The 16603-nt window shown below is 44.8% G+C and overlaps 1 protein-coding gene across 5 annotated transcripts in view; it reads left to right on the top strand.

The window, feature by feature from the left end:
* DYSF (dysferlin) overlaps positions 1 to 16603 on the top strand; it is a 515016-nt gene that overhangs the window by 196938 nt on the left and 301475 nt on the right. For 4 of the 5 annotated variants that reach the window (XM_063925290.1, XM_063925288.1, XM_063925278.1 and 1 more), the window contains exons 14-17: positions 3005 to 3073; positions 4649 to 4692; positions 9684 to 9766; positions 15660 to 15698. In XM_063925290.1, coding sequence (XP_063781360.1) covers positions 3005 to 3073; positions 4649 to 4692; positions 9684 to 9766; positions 15660 to 15698 — 235 coding nt within the window. The remainder of the gene's footprint in view (positions 1 to 3004; positions 3074 to 4648; positions 4693 to 9683; positions 9767 to 15659; positions 15699 to 16603) is intronic. The other variant, XM_063925289.1, reaches the window with a different exon arrangement.

Below are 16603 nucleotides of genomic sequence, written 5' to 3'. Positions count from 1 at the left end.
CACACATCTATGATATATATACATGCGTATATACGTGTACTGTATATATATATAGGTCTATTGTGTTTCTTTGTGCTTGCTGAAGTTGAGCCTTGTATCTTCATTCATACATATGGAGTAAATATTGCACTTTGACTAAACTACAGTGTGCTGGTCCTGTCTATACTAGTGACTCTTTTGCGGGATGGACATGTGATGCTATATATATATATATATATATATATATATACGTGTGTGTGTATATACGGCATATATATATATATATATATGTGTGTAGATATATATATATATATATATACACACACACACACAGACACACTACTTTTACGGACCCAGCATATACCGGGTCACCTCAGTCCCCACCCCCGTGCTTGGCTCCACCCAGTTCTGGAACCCCCCCCCATGCAAATCCTGCGTTTGCCACTGCAGCTTACTGTATATCTTCATAGAAGCCATCCGCTCTGTGTTTGCTGTACTGTCTCTGTGTTCCTCACACTTTTCCTGTTTAATACTAATGCTTTAAAATTTGTACTTTTCCCCGTATGTTCCCGGCCAGGTGCAAACACAGGGTTTCTACTATAGGGTTTCCAAATGGTTGATCTTAAAGCGGGTGTGGCCAGCCCATGAGAATGGTGTAATTTGCAGTAATGCCTGAAACAAGTGCAGTGTATTCAATACATATACATTGCAGGCCAGCACGCCTGAGGTGGATGTTTGTTTCTGGATGTGGGCACTAGTCCACAGTCTATGTCCCTGCTCCGCTGAGCATTGTAGGACTGATTCTGATTTGTAAGTTAAGCAACTAAAGCAAGTAACTTTGTATCTGGAACAAACCATGTTGCCATGCGAGGGGAGCAAATACATTTATATTGTTTCTGTGCAGGGTAAATATTGGCTGTTTTTGCATGTAGCCCACATGTGTTGGACAGCTTTATTTTTATACTGCAATTTATATTTCAGTTTGAACACACCCCTCCCACATCTGTGCATCTCTGCACATGTTACCTCTGCCCCTCCTGCAGTCGAACATGGTTTCGCCCAGGTGCACAGTTACTTGTTGTTGTTTTTGTTTTGCTTTACTTACAAATAAAAATCAGGCACCAAATTAGGAAGTTGGGGATGCAGCAGAAGAACTTAGCACCAGTCCTTATGCACTGGGGAGCGTATGTAATAATTAATACTATAGATGGCTTACAGTATAGGTGTAGAGGAGAGAGTCTAAAGAACACATTTTCTATATCAAACAGATTTATTTCATATAAACATCTTAGTGATATTTGGTGGACCCCTTTCCTTGAAAGTAAAGCATTCATAACTTAGAACCAGAAATAACGACACTGAGACTTGAATTTTGGCAGAAAATTGCTAGCTATTTATTTGTCCCTATCCATTAGGAAACCTGTAATAAAGAAATTAATTAATATGCCGCTCCAGCTGGCATATGGTGGCGGCCCAAAAGAACGGCTCAATTAATCTAAATTAACCTTAAATAACTAACCCTATAAATTTACTAAAACTTACCATAAACCGGTAATAGGTGACAACTCAACCCCCACAGTGACTACCCACCGCTCCTGGGTGCCCTGCCGCTGCCTTCCCGGACGGGTGGTCAAGCGGCCATAAGTCGATGGAGGTGAGTGCACCTAAACCACAACAAACTGTAAAACACTACAGTTTTCCCTACAATACCAAACTGCCGTTCTTTTCCGCCAATAAATAGCCAACGAAAAACAGCCAACAACTTAAAGCCAAAGCACCACGTGCCAAAATCTCCTACTACCAGGGCGGGAGGGTGGGAAAGCAAATCACCAAGAGACTTAAGATGGCCTCACCTTCCCTATATATACCAAACCCTCCCCCTAAAGAAGGCTGTACTTTCCTCACAGCTAGGTCCACCCCTCCCCAGATGTTTAACTCTTTCCTCTCCTATACAGTCAATACTCTCTCCTACAGTAAATAACACAAGTAGTCAGGAAATGGTTAAACTTATTATAAATACACATACTGTACATAATATAACCAGTAGGAGACAGAACTGAACTTACTAAGCACACATTCTGCCACTTCTCAGTAAGACGCCTGTCTCTTCATGCTGGCAGCTGCTCTCTGGTCACAGCAGACTTGGTAGGAGAAGCAACTGCCACTGTGCACATGCAGCAGCTTCGTTTCACCCCTCATAATGAATGTTGTGCTGTAGCTCTAGTAAATTTGTGTCATATGCTGTTGCTATTGTGGTCCTGATTTCAGCTGCTGGCAGGGGGTGGGGGTTGGTGTTCTGGGGATCTGCAAACCCCCCTTCCTTTCCCCTCCTGCGTTTGTCTATGCTGCCCTCCATTCCTGCCATATAGTCACCCACAAATATTCACATCTTCAGAAGCTCAGCCCTCCTAAAATGTAACGTGTTCATTCTTGTCTGAGCCCATCTCTCTTTATTTTGAAACAGTTCCTTCCTACATTACCATCCAACAATCTGTCGCCTTTTGTAAGTACAGGTATAATGCTGCTTCTGTGTGAGTGGTTCCTTCATCCATTGCTGGAGAGGGATGTTCTACTCCTGATGGAGCTTTGAGAAGGCACATTGCAGTCAGATACATTAATATGAATATGACCTCAGTGATGTCTTTTCCTAGGTCATTGTCCAATTCCTCTTCCTGTATTGGAGGTCTTTGATCCCTCGGAAAGACAGATCGCTTCTCCTGACCTTCTATAGTGTATCCGTCTGTCACTGACCTACTTATATCCTTTCTTATGCTGTCCATAGGTGGAGCAGTGCCCGATTTGTATAGGGGTCTGGAGATGCCGCTCTTATCTCCTGATCCTCCTCTCTGCTCTCAGGACATGCTGCCCGAACATATAATGGGCATCTCATAGATGTGGCCTCCTCATTTCTGGGCCAGATAGTTGTCGTACGCCTTATCGATATCCATTGCCTCATATACAATAATTTTTCATTGGAAATATGTCGGATATAAGGCTGTAAATACTGTGTCTGTCTTCATTGCAGCTTTCTAGTAAGATATTAGAAAAAAATGCAAACCCACAGTGGAACCAAAGCATCACGTTACCCATCAGGGTGAGTATGACCTCAGATTGGCACATAGCTATGTCTGTGTACTGTCTGTAACACTAATATATAACTGTGTCTGTGTACAGTGACACGTTGTCTGTAACACTAATATATAACTGTGTACTGTGACACGGTGTCTGTAACACTGATCTATAACTGTGTACTGTGACACGGTGTCTGTAACACTAATATATAACTGCCTGCGTACTGTGACACGTTGTCTGTAACTCTAATATATAACTGTGTGTGAGTGTAGTCTGTAACACTAATATATAACTGTGTGAGTGTACTGTGACACTGTGTCTGTAACACTGGTATATAACTGTGTCTGTGTACTGTGACACTGTGTCTGTAACACTGGTATATAACTGTGTCTGTGTACTGGGACATGGTGTCTGTAACACTGATCTATAACTGTGTACTGTGACACGGTGTCTGTAACACTGATATATAACTGTGTCTGTGTACTGGGACACGGTGTCTGTAACACTGATATATAACTGTGTCTGTGCTGTGACACGGTGTCTGTAACACTGATATATAACTGTCGGTGTACTGTGACACGGTGTCTGTAACACTGATATATAGCTGTGTCTGTGTACTGTGACACGGTGTCTGTAACACTAATATATAACTGTGTCTGTGCTGTGACACGGTGTCTGTAACACTGATATATAACTGTGTGTGTGTGTACTGTGACACGGTGTCTGTAACACTGATATATAGCTGTGTCTGTGTACTGTGACACGTGTCTGTAACACTAATATATAACTGTGTCTGTGCTGTGACACGGTGTCTGTAACACTGATATATAACTGTGTATGTGTGCTGGGACACGGTGTCTGTAACACTGATATATAACTGTGTATGTGTGCTGGGACACGGTGTCTGTAACACTAATATATAACTGTGTCTGTGTACTGTGACACAGGGTCTGTAACACTGATATATAACTGTGTCTGTGTACTGTGACACTTTGTCTGTAACACTAATATATAATTGCCTCTGTGTACTGGGACACGGTGTCTGTAACACTAATATATAACTGTGTCTGTACTGTGACACGTCTGTAACTCTAATATATAACTGTGAGTGTACTGTGACACTGTGTCTGTAACACTGGTATATAACTGTGTGTGTGTACTGGGACATGGTGTCTGTAACACTGATATATAACTGTGTCTGTGCTGTGACACGGTGTCTGTAACACTGATATATAACTGTGTCGGTGTACTGTGACACGGTGTCTGTAACACTGATATATAGCTGTGTCTGTGCTGTGACACGGTATCTGTAACACTAATATATAACTGTGTCTGTGTACTGTGACACAGTGTCTGTAACACTGATATATAACTGTGTCTGTACTGTGACACGGTGTCTGTAACACTGATATATAACTGTGTCTATGTACTGTGACACGACGTCTGTAACACTGATATATAACTGTGTCTGTGTACTGTGACACGGTGTATGTAACACTGATATATTACTGTGTCTGTGTACTGTGACACGGTGTATGTAACACTGATATATAACTGTGTCAGTGTACTGGTATTGTTGTGTCTTCTTTCCTCTTAGTTCCCGTCTATGTGTGAGAAGATGAGGATCCGGCTAACGGACTGGTAAGACGCTGCAGATCAGAGCACCAGGCACCAACGCGCCAGTCCCGTTTGTTCTTCTTAATGGGTTTAAGTTTTTTCCTGTTGCTCAATTCTAAATGTTTCCATGATTTGTAGCCGGTGTTCTTCTGTAAAAAAGTCATTAATGTACACCGAGAATTTGTCTGCCTGAGACATAACGTTATCTACTGTATATAATGCCAGTTCACCAGCGGTAGCAACAAAAGTTCAGTTAGGGGCGCAACCAGAACTTTGTGGGCCCTATAGCAACATATTAAAGGGGCCCATGTTCCAATGCTTCTTGAGAGACACCTCTCTGCAGCAGTTACTAATTTAATGGCCTACAATAGTGCCCTAATTAATTTAATATAGTAGTGCCCTAGTTTACTTTCTGAACCATGGTAATAGTTAGTGCCCATAGTTGTGCCCTAGTTTATTTTATAAACCATCGTAGTTCCCTAGTTTACATGATGTTACATTGGTGGGCTGCCAGTACACATTATGGCACACAATATCCCCAATTCACATTAGGACATAGTGTCCGCAGTTCATATTATGCCACATTACAGTGCCCCCCTGTTCATACTGTGCCACATTAGAGTGCTGTCCAGTTCATAATGTGCCACATTAGAGTGCTGTCCAGTTCATAATGTGCCACATTAGAGTGCTCTCCAGTTCATACTGTGCCACATTAGAGTGCTCTCCAGTTCATACTGTGCCACATTAGAGTGCTCTCTAGTTTATACTGTGCCACATTAGAGTGCTCTCCAGTTCATATTATGCCACATTACAGTGCCCCCTGTTCATACTGTGCCACATTAGAGTGCTGTTCAGTTCATACTGTGCCACATTAGAGTGCTGTCCAGTTCATAATGTGCCACATTAGAGTGCTGTCCAGTTCATACTGTGCCACATTAGAGTGCTCTCCAGTTCATACTGTGCCACATTAGAGTGCTGTCCAGTTCATACTGTGCCACATTAGAGTGCTGTCCAGTTCATAATGTGCCACATTAGAGTGCTCTCCAGTTCATACTGTGCCACATTAGAGTGCTCTCCAGTTCATACTGTGCCACATTAGAGTGCTCTCTAGTTTATACTGTGCCACATTAGAGTGCTCTCCAGTTCATATTATGCCACATTACAGTGCCCCCTGTTCATACTGTGCCACATTAGAGTGCTGTTCAGTTCATACTGTGCCACATTAGAGTGCTGTCCAGTTCATAATGTGCCACATTAGAGTGCTGTCCAGTTCATACTGTGCCACATTAGAGTGCTCTCCAGTTCATACTGTGCCACATTAGAGTGCTGTCCAGTTCATACTGTGCCACATTAGAGTGCTGTCCAGTTCATAATGTGCCACATTAGAGTGCTCTCCAGTTCATACTGTGCCACATTAGAGTGCTCTCCAGTTCATACTGTGCCACATTAGAGTGCTCTCTAGTTTATACTGTGCCACATTAGAGTGCTCTCCAGTTCATATTATGCCACATTACAGTGCCCCCTGTTCATACTGTGCCACATTAGAGTGCTGTTCAGTTCATACTGTTCCACATTAGAGTGCTGTCCAGTTCATAATGTGCCACATTAGAGTGCTGTCCAGTTCATACTGTTCCACATTAGAGTGCTCTCCAGTTCATACTGTGCCACATTAGAGTGCTCTCTAGTTTATACTGTGCCACATTAGAGTACTGTTCAGTTCATATTATGCCACATTTAAAGTGACCAGTTCGTATTATGTAACATTATAGTGCAGATCATATTAGAGCACATTACAGTGCCCTGTAGTTCATATTGTGCCACATTGCAGTGCCCCCTTACCATTATAACATCCACTACACACTCCTCTCAATGATAATGTAATGTCACACAATGCAGGCCGAGCAATGGATCAGACCCAATTACCTAGCAGGCAAATCTGGGAACTTGGTATGCAACTTTATAACCTGTGTCCAGGCCCCCTAAGCCTATGGCCCCTTAGGAAATGGCACCCCTTGCACCCACCATAGTAACGCCCATGAGTACAGTATAAGTATAGTAGACCGGCACCTGGATGCAGGACTGGATCTCACACTGTATACTTTTGCATTCGTTTCTGAATATAACATTTCCAAGAAAAGCTAATTCCGTTATTCACTTCTGTTTTATCAATTAGGACATTTCTTGGTGCCTGTACCCCATTATTTCACCCTGTGACTGTAAACACTCATCATCCCCTCCCCCCACCTCTGTCGGCCGGCGTTTGCCAGTGATCTATGTGCATGATATAGGACTATGTATAACAGCGCGGTGCGGGCTGCGCGCCAGCTGTAGGGAATGTGGTAGGGACACTTCAGCCAGGAGGACGGCTTCTGTTTATTTTTAGATCCTTTTTTTATTTTATTTCCAAATTCACTTTCAAAGACCCAAATTATATACAATATATAAATCACGGAGAACTTGAAAGCAAAAATGTTAAATTGTACTTTTTGTTTTTATATATGTCAAGGGCTGTGTGTTTTTTTTTTCTCCCTTCAAAGCCTCTGTGATTATTAGGGTGGGTTATTAGTGTGTCATTTATAGAAGGTAATAGTTTGTAATTTAGGTGTTAGCTGCCTGCTCGGTTCCAAGAAGCGCCTCTGCTTCTTACATGTAGTGCCCGGCTAAGTTCTTTACCATTAACGATGTGAAACTGAGGAGAAGACTTTGGCAATATGTGACACTGACTACATCATCAGACCCCCCCCTTTTTTACCCCTCACACCTCCTTACCCTTGAGCCAGCTGATAATAGGTTACTGGAACCACAAGTCATGAAGGGAGGGGGGATTTCTAGAACAGATTATGGACCATAAAATGAATATACAGTATTGGTACGGGATAATATCTCCTGAAGACGTGCATGGTCCAAGCCAAACAGTAGACTTGCTTCCTACAGTGTTCCCAATAGAGATGAAAGGGAATGGGCCCTAGACTGCACAGGATCCGGACTGAAAGTCGACAGTAACTAGGTCGACAATGTCTAGGTCGACCACTATTGGTCGACAGTAACTAGGTCGACAGGGTATTTAGGTCGACATGTTCTAGGTCGACAGGTCAAAAGGTCGACATGCGTTGTTCACATTTTTTCTTTTTTTGAACCTTTTCATACTTAACGATCCACGTGGACTACGATTGGAACGGTAATCTGTGCCGAGCGAAGCGAAGGCACCATGCCCGAAGCATGGCGAGCGAAGCGAGCCATGCGAGGGGACGCGGTGCACTAATTGGGGTTCCCGGCCACTCTACGAAGAAAACAACACCAAAATAACATTAAAAACTCATGTCGACCTATTGACCTATCGACATAGAATATGTCGACCTAAAGACCCTGTCGACCTAGTTACTGTCAACCAATAGTGGTCGACCTAGACATTGTCGACCTGGTTACTGTCGACTTTCAATACCACACCCGACTGCACACCCTAACTGCTAGTAATGCAAGGTGCTACCTTTCTGAGACCTGTAGTGCCACACACAAAATATGACAAGTGCAGGTGCACTTTTCAAAGCAATACTTATTAGAATACTATTAATAATACATTTTGCAATATGAGGCTTGTTGCATATTAGCTAACAATAATAAATAGTGGAGTTTTAGTTCATGTATTGATCAATGCTTTTAAGCCTGCAGCCCCCGACAAGGGCCCCCACTATACTGCAGGTCCCTAACAATCTAGGGGTTCAAGTCTAGGGCGTGGGACACCCTCAAAACCGTCCATCCAGAACCACCCCAAGGCATCACACTAGTGAGGAAAGTGAAGTGTGTGGGAAAGTTGTATATAGGTAAGAGCAGATACTGCATGTGTTAGTGTTACAGGGGTGAAATAATAAATGTGTGAAAATTGTTAGATATATATATTTAAAAAAAACAATAAAAGTGCTAGAGAGTGCTAAAGTATTATATTGAGATGCCCCAGAGCAGCCCAACCAAAGCAATCCAGGGGGACGAACACCTCAAAACTCACCCCACAACTGACCTATTATATAAACTTATAAGGCTTACCTTCATTGCGCCTAGTTTTAAATGTGCAGTCAGATAATGCTGTTAAATGTTGCTTCTGCCTCTAGTGATGTCTCAGTTATACACGCACTTGCTGCCTGCACCTGATTGCCCCTGCACCTCCTCTATAGGCACAAGGAAGCAAAACTAAAATGGTATGTACAGATACTTGCGAGTTACGTAGGTCCATTTAAAAAAAAAAAACCTAATTCCCAAAATCGAGCAAGAGATGCGAGATTGCCCAAACCTCCTAGACTTCTGGCAGCTTCTGACGCCTGCAGCTCTGGTAGTAAACAGACATCCGGTTATTTATATAGCGCACACATATTCTGCAGCGCTTTACAGAGAACATTTGTCCATTCACATCAGTCCCTGCCCCAGTGGAGCTTACACTCTAGGGGCCTAATTCAGAGCTGACTGCAGCAGCACAATTGTTCTCTAATGGGCAAAACCACGTGCACTGCAGGGGAGGCAGATATAACATGTGCAGAAAGAGTTAGATTTGGGTGGGTTATTTTTTTCTGTGCAGGGTAAATACTGGCTGCTTTATTTTAACACTGCAATTTAGATTTCAATAACATCTGTCCCATCTGCTGCACAGCATGGTTTTGCCCATTAGAGAACAATTTTGATGCTGCGATCAGGTCTGAATTAGGCCCTATATTCCTTATCTCTCTCACACACACACACACACACACACACACACACACACACACACACGTTAATTTTTGTTGGGGTTAACCCTGCAGTAAATTTTTGGATTGTGGGAGTACCTGGAGGAAACTTACGCAAGCACGGAGAGAATATGTAAACTCCACACAGTTAGGTCCATGGTGGGAATCAAACCCTTTACTTCCGTGCTGTGAGACAGTAATGCTAACCATTACACCATCCGTGCTGCCCTAAATATGACAGCGTGCAGGCGCAGTAAGGCTGGAAGTCACTTTCTCTCCTTTTTTCTGTATGTCTACCTGTAGGGATCGCCTGACGCATAATGATGTTATCGGCACCACTTACTTGAACATGTCAAAGATCTCTGCTCCCGGGGGAGAGCTGGAAGGTAAGGACTCCAGGTTTCCTTGGCTCAGCCGTTGATATTCGGGTGTCTTTCTGGCTGTGCTGGTGTTTCGGTGAAGCTGCAAGATTGCACGGTGGCCGGGTTCTGTCGTGTGGATAATGTGGCACCAGATTTACTGCCTGCAGCTCATGTGTGCCTAACAGCCCCGTATAAACGCACTTTATACTGATATTTGTGTTCAGGGACTGGGTGTCTGGGGCATTAATACTCAACGAGGCGTGTAAAAAAGTGTGTCCGAGGCTGAAAAAATGCTGCAATGGGGAATAGCAACCTTACATGCAGACGTTTCTCATTTACGTCAAGGAATGGAAAACTTCCACTACTGGGGATTTTATTTAAACTGCTATTTCTATGGATAAGAGATGCATTATGTATAGATGTGTGTGTATATGTATATATATATATATATATATATACACACTGCAGATCTATATACATACTGTGCTAGTACCATTTCTGTATAGCAGGGCTGGCCAAACCGGTCCTCGAGATCTACCAACAGTTCATGTTTTCCAGGCCTCCTGGAGATGTGTAGAATTGTCAGTTAGGAATGAATGCAGCACCTCTTAATTAGATATGACTACACCTGTGCACCAGCTAGGTGGTCTGGAAAATATGACCTGTTGGTAGATCTCGAGGACTGGTTTGGCCAGCTCTGCTGTATAGTGTATATTGGACTCAAAATAACTCATGAGTACTTTAACTTTTTAACTTCCTCCTTGACAGACACTGCCATATCTCAGGAAATGTCCAACCCACATAAAGCACCTATAGTCAGCCATTATCTTAGCTGAGCTGGTATTCATCATGTTGCAACCTGTCCATTGTCTAGGTACCAGTGACATCACTGAGGTGTATGAGACACTTTTTAGATATGGGGGCAGATGTGACAATGCAGCGCCGTGCTTCGGGTAATACTGAGGCAGTCCCAACCTTGGTCCTCAAGGCACACTAACAGTCCAGGTTTTAGTGATATTCAGACTTGAGCACTTGTATGGTTAAATCATTAGCTGAAATACTAATCAAGTCACCTGTTCTCAAGTATGGATATCACTGAAACCTGGAATGCTAGTGTGCCGATGTTCAGTACTATGTGCCTGCACCGGACCCGTACTGGGAAGTGGGGTGCCATTCCGAGGTGATTGTAGCTGTGCTGGCCGGGAGAACCTCTTCGCTGCCCGGGTCGCAGCGACTGCGTGCGACATCACCCCCCCCCCCCCCCACCCACCCATCGGTCCAGCCACGTCTGCGTTGGCCGGACCATGCCCCCTAAATGGCGGCTTAAGGCCGTGGTCCAACCTCCTCCCACCCAGCGACCGCCTCTGACTGTCAATCAGGTGGAGGTGATTGCTAGGCAACGACGGCCTTCGGCCGTCTGGCATGCTGCGGCACCGGCGCAGTGCTGACCCGATCGCACCGCTGCGATAAACTGCACCGTGCAATCGGGTCAGAATGACCCCCTGTGACGGGGGATGCAGTGCGGCATTAGACTGACAGTGATAGGGTGTGATACCGCTTCATCATCACCGTTGTGGAGGAAGGTTGCGGCCTGGATCTCTGGGAGGACGGACATTTCCTGTTGTAGCTACGGCCAGTGGTGTCGCACATGATCCAATGAGGATGCGGCTCAGATCAGTAATGCAGCAGGGGGTATGACGCCCCCTGCTGCATTACCATGTTAGTGCTATCACTGCTGCCTCTATGTAAGCAGCAGCCACAGCAACTGAATCCGGCCTAGAGAAGTGCTGTACATCAGGGTGACAGAGAGGAGTTTAGCGGGTAATCCGCACAGAGTAGTGACAGTGGGGGTAATTCTGAGTTGATCGCAGCAGGATTTTTGTTAGCAGTTGGGCAAAACCATGACCCTCATTCCGAGTTGTTCGCTCGTTATTTTTTCCCCGCAACGGAGCGAGTAGTCGCTAATGCGCATGCGCAATGTTCGCAGTGCGTCTGCGCCAAGTAAATTTGCTAAGAAGTTTGGTATTTTACTCATGGCTTTATGAAGAAATTTCTTCGTTCTGGTGAGCGGAGTGTGATTGACAGGAAGTGGGTGTTTCTGGGCGGAAACTGGCCGTTTTATGGGTGTGTGCGTAAAAACGCTGCCGTTTCTGGGAAAAACGCGGGAGTGTCTGAAGAAACGGGGGAGTGTCTGGGCGAACGCTGGGTGTGTGTGTGACGTCAAACCAGGAACGAAACTGACTGAACTGATCGCAGATGCCGAGTAAGTCTCGAGCTACTCAGAAACTGCTAAGAACTGTCTATTCGCAATTCTGCTAATCAAGCGTTTGAAATTCTGCTATGCTAAGATACACTCCCAGAGGGCGGCGGCTTAGCGTGTGCAATGCTGCTAAAAGCAGCTAGCCAGAGAACAACTCGGAATGAGGGCCCATGTGCACTGCAGGTGTGGCAGATATAACATGTGCAGAGAGAGTTAGATTTGGGTGGGTTATTTTGTTTCTGTGCAGGGTAAATAGTGGCTGCTTTATTTTTACACTGCAATTTAGATTTCAGATTGAAGTCACCCCACCCAAATCTAACTCTCTCTGCACATGTTATATCTGCCCCGCCTGCAGTGCACATGGTTTTGGCCAACTGCTAACAAAAATCCTGCTGCGATCAACTCAGCATTACCCAACCAATATTCCCCCCGTGTTCCCTTGTGTTTTCATGCTGTTCTCACTATGAGTAATGACATTTCTTGTGCGTCAGTTTTTTTTCTACAGATTTTAAAAAACTGCATTACAAAATGCCTGATACACTAATAAACACAATAAAGAAGAAATAGTTATGGATAACAAACAGATCTAAAAGAATGTCTTTAACTGAAATGTCTCTTTTCATGTACCCTAAGTATTTCTGTTCTGTATAATTATAGTACTCAATGCAGGGAGATACATTCTGCTGATGAATGATGGTGGAGATACTTCCTGCTGATGAGTCATGGCCAGAGATATGTTCTTCTGGTCAGTGATGGCGGGATATACGTTCTGCGGATTAGTGGTGGCAGGATATACATTCTGCTGATGAGTGATGGCGGGAGATATGTTCTTCTGATGAGTGATGGCGGGATATACGTTCTGCGGATGAGTGGTGGCAGTATATACGTCCTGCTGATGAGTGATAGTGGTATATACGTCCTGCTGGTGCGTGATGGCGGTATATACGTCCTGCTGGTGAGTGATGGCGGTATATACGTCCTGCTGGTGAATGATGGCAGTATATACATCCTGATGGTGAGTGATGGCGGTATATACGTCCTGCTGATGAGTGATGGCGGGAGATACATCCTACTGATGAGTGATGGCGGTATATACGTCCTGCTGATGAGTGATAGTGGTATATATGTCCTGCTGATGAGTGATGGCGGTATATACATCCTGATGGTGAGTGATGGCAGTATATACGTCCTGCTGATGAGTGATGGCGGGAGATATATCCTGCTGGTGCGTGATGGCGGTATATACGTCCTGCTGGTGAGTGATGGCGGGAGATATATCCTGCTGGTGCGTGATGGCGGTATATACGTCCTGCTGGTGAGTGATGGTGGTATATACTGTACGTCCTGCTGGTGAGTGATGGTGGTATATACGTCCTGCTGATGAGTGATAGTGGTATATACATCCTGCTGATGAGTGATAGTGGTATATACATCCTGCTGATGAGTGATGGCGGGAGATTCGTCCTGCTGGTGAGTGATGGCGGTATATACGTCCTGCTGATGAGTGATAGTGGTATATACATCCTGCTGATGAGTGATGGCAGTTGATCTATCTGTCTGATGAGTGATGGTAGGAGATACATCTATGTGTATTTATACTGAAACGTTTGCATTGTATTTGTATTTGGTGAGTGTATGTGGTTAGTGATTAAACAGAAACCACTACAAGATCCCTTACAATTTGTGTAATAAGCTGTCACTGATGGGACTCTCAGTGATAGAAGTACTTCCAGTAATTGTGGTAAGATGACAGCGATTAGTGCACATTCTACTGTTTAGATATAGGAGACTGTACAACAGAGGTTTCAAAGAGAGACAAGCTGTGGAACTACAGATTCCAGCATTCCTTACCACCCTGCTGTTGGTGTATGCTGAGTCCTGTACTTACGGAACACCTGAGTGACTATAGTGTATGTAGGGAGAATTGGAGAAATAATGGTAGTAGGCTGTATAGGGCCTTTCTCAGCTTGCTGTGTAGCTTACAGCAAGGCTCTCACATTCAGTGATAACTCTGGCATGCTGCACGTGGGTGGTCTGGCTGTGTCTGTATTCAGGGTGTCGTCATTACTCACCGCTCGTCACATATATTCACCTGCATCACCTGTCCTCACTCTTCCTCCCGTCCTGTCCCATTCCAGAAAAACCTTAGAATATTGAATAATTCCCTATAACACCTTTGCCGCCCTCCACGCCCTGCATTCTGTTGGGTTGGCGATTAGGGTCAGACTGCTCGGAGTGACAGGTCTGTGAATATATGCCAGAGGCTGTGACCAGTGACACACTCCCCCCACCTTCTCCAGCTGCTAATACCTGTACTGTGTGCTGCATGTTATTCATTGTGACTGATTGCTTCCATGTACAGTGATACAGCATGTGATCACTCTTCTAACATTAAGGGCCTCATTCAGAGTTGCGGCTTTTTTCTGCCTGGAACCTTCGCGTCTGGGATAAGGGGTAAGGGCGGGAAGTGTGCATGTAGAAGCGACTAAGCACAGTAAGGGGGCATTGATTCAAATTGCGCCTAAATTGGCCAACTGAAAGTTGCTAACGAGCATTTTGGGGGGGATATGACTTGTGAGCACTCCAGCCCTTGTGCACGTCGTGAGCTGGTAATGATGAGAGCTGTGGGCTATGTCCGGCTCTGCAACTGTGTCTAAGACACACCCATTTAGGCAAATGCGGTATAAGTGCCGCCGTATAGCAAGGTGACCGTCCACTGATCTCCACCTGTGTACTACCAGCTTGGGATGCTGATATATTTATTAGTGTGAAATTGAATAATGGCCCTCATTCCGAGTGCACACGCTAAGCCACCGCCTCTGGGAGTGCATCTTAGCTTAGCAGAAGTGCGAATGAAAGGTTAGCAGAACTGCTCGAAAAAAATGTCATGCTGTTTCTGAGCAGCTCCAAACCTACTCCTAGATTGCGATCACCTCGGTCCGTTTAGTTCCTGCTTTGACGTCACAAATACTCCCTGCGTTCGGCCAGCCACTCCCCCGTTTTCCCAGGCACGCCTGCGTTTTTGCCTGACACGCCTGCGTTTTTTAGCACACTCCCGGAAAACGGTCAGTTACCACCCAGAAACACCCACTTCCTGTCAATCACTCACCGATCAACAGAGCGACAGAAAAGCGTTGCTCGACCTTGTGTAAAACTGCATAGTTTTGTGTGAAAGTACTTGGCGCGTGCGTACTGCGGCCCGTACGTATGCACAGAAATGCCGATCTTTAGCCTGATCTCTGTGCTGCGAACAACGGCAGTTAGCGATCAACTCGGAATGAGGGCCACTGTCTTGTCTGATTTGCCTCTCACCGGCTTCCGGCAACTCGGGTCCTCATTACCCACAGTTTCTGACACTTGCTGTAATATGCGTAAATTGCATGCTGAGCATCACGCCCCCTGCGCATTCCTGCCGCGCCTGCATGTGTAAAGAGGCTCATTGGCTGCCTGTGTGAAGTTGGCCACGTCTCACGTTTGCAGCCAGCGCGTAATAGGCAACTGAATGCACTTTCATTTCCTCCGGTGGCGGTTTAGGCCTGCGCCCGGCTCTGAATTAGGTCCTAAGTGATCTTAAATTCTACATGAAGTTGCTGATTTATGAGACTCTCAGTCAGTGTTATCTCATTTCTAACCAATCGCTGTTTCTTTGTGCTTCAGATGAGACCACGGGAACGCTGTCATCATTGGTGTTTAATTGTACGTCCATTAAAATGTTCCATAGATTGTGACCAGTAAGATCCTCAGCAGTTAATTGAAGTTTAGAATAAATGACAATGGGGGTAATTCCAAGTTGATCGCAGCAGGAAATTTTTTAGCAGTTGGGCAAAACCATGTGCACTGCAGGGGAGGCAGATATAACGATCAACTTGGAATTACCGCCAATATTCACCATCACACATGATGGGATGTTCATGTCTAAGGGGTCTATTTACTAAGCCTTGGACGGATATAAAGTACCAGCCAATCAGCTCCTAACTGTCATGTTACAGGCTGTGTTTGAAAAATGGAAGTTAGGAGCTGATTGGCTGGTACTTTAATTCCATCCACTTTATCTCCATCCAAAGCTTAGTAAATAGACCCCTAAGTGACATAGCGACAACCACTTAGCAGCTTGGATGCTGGGCGTTGGGGTGAGCTAGCCTTGCATTGTATATCAGCACTGTACGTTGAAGGTGCAGCTAATAGGTAATGATGGGAACCTGTGCCTCGTGCACTTCTGAGATCAGTGTATCGGAAGATTCTATGCTTCTCTGGACAGTCTGAGAACACTGAGCATTAATATTTTTTTGTAAACACATTTTTAAAGCTCTAGGGGCAGATGTACTAAGCCTTGGGTAGAGTTAAAGTGGAGATAGATGATGTACCAACCAATCAGCTCCTAACTGTCATTTTTCAAACACTGCTTATAACATGGCAGTGAGGAGCTGATTGGCTGGTACTTCTCTGTCTACTCCCCAAGTACATCTGCCGCCTGGTGTCTTATTTAGTATCTGCTACAGTTCTTGCAGGAAAGCTTGGATTACTTAACGTTATCGACCCTTTTGTGTTGGAGAATCATGTTTGCGGCTGATTACAGTGTGACAAAGTATTTCGGGCCCAAT

The sequence above is a fragment of the Pseudophryne corroboree genome, chromosome 1 (assembly GCF_028390025.1).
Source record: "Pseudophryne corroboree isolate aPseCor3 chromosome 1, aPseCor3.hap2, whole genome shotgun sequence".
Classification (NCBI taxonomy): Eukaryota; Metazoa; Chordata; class Amphibia; order Anura; family Myobatrachidae; genus Pseudophryne; species Pseudophryne corroboree.
The sequence above is the reverse complement of the archived record's forward strand: the minus strand, read 5'-3'. Positions and strand labels throughout refer to the sequence as shown.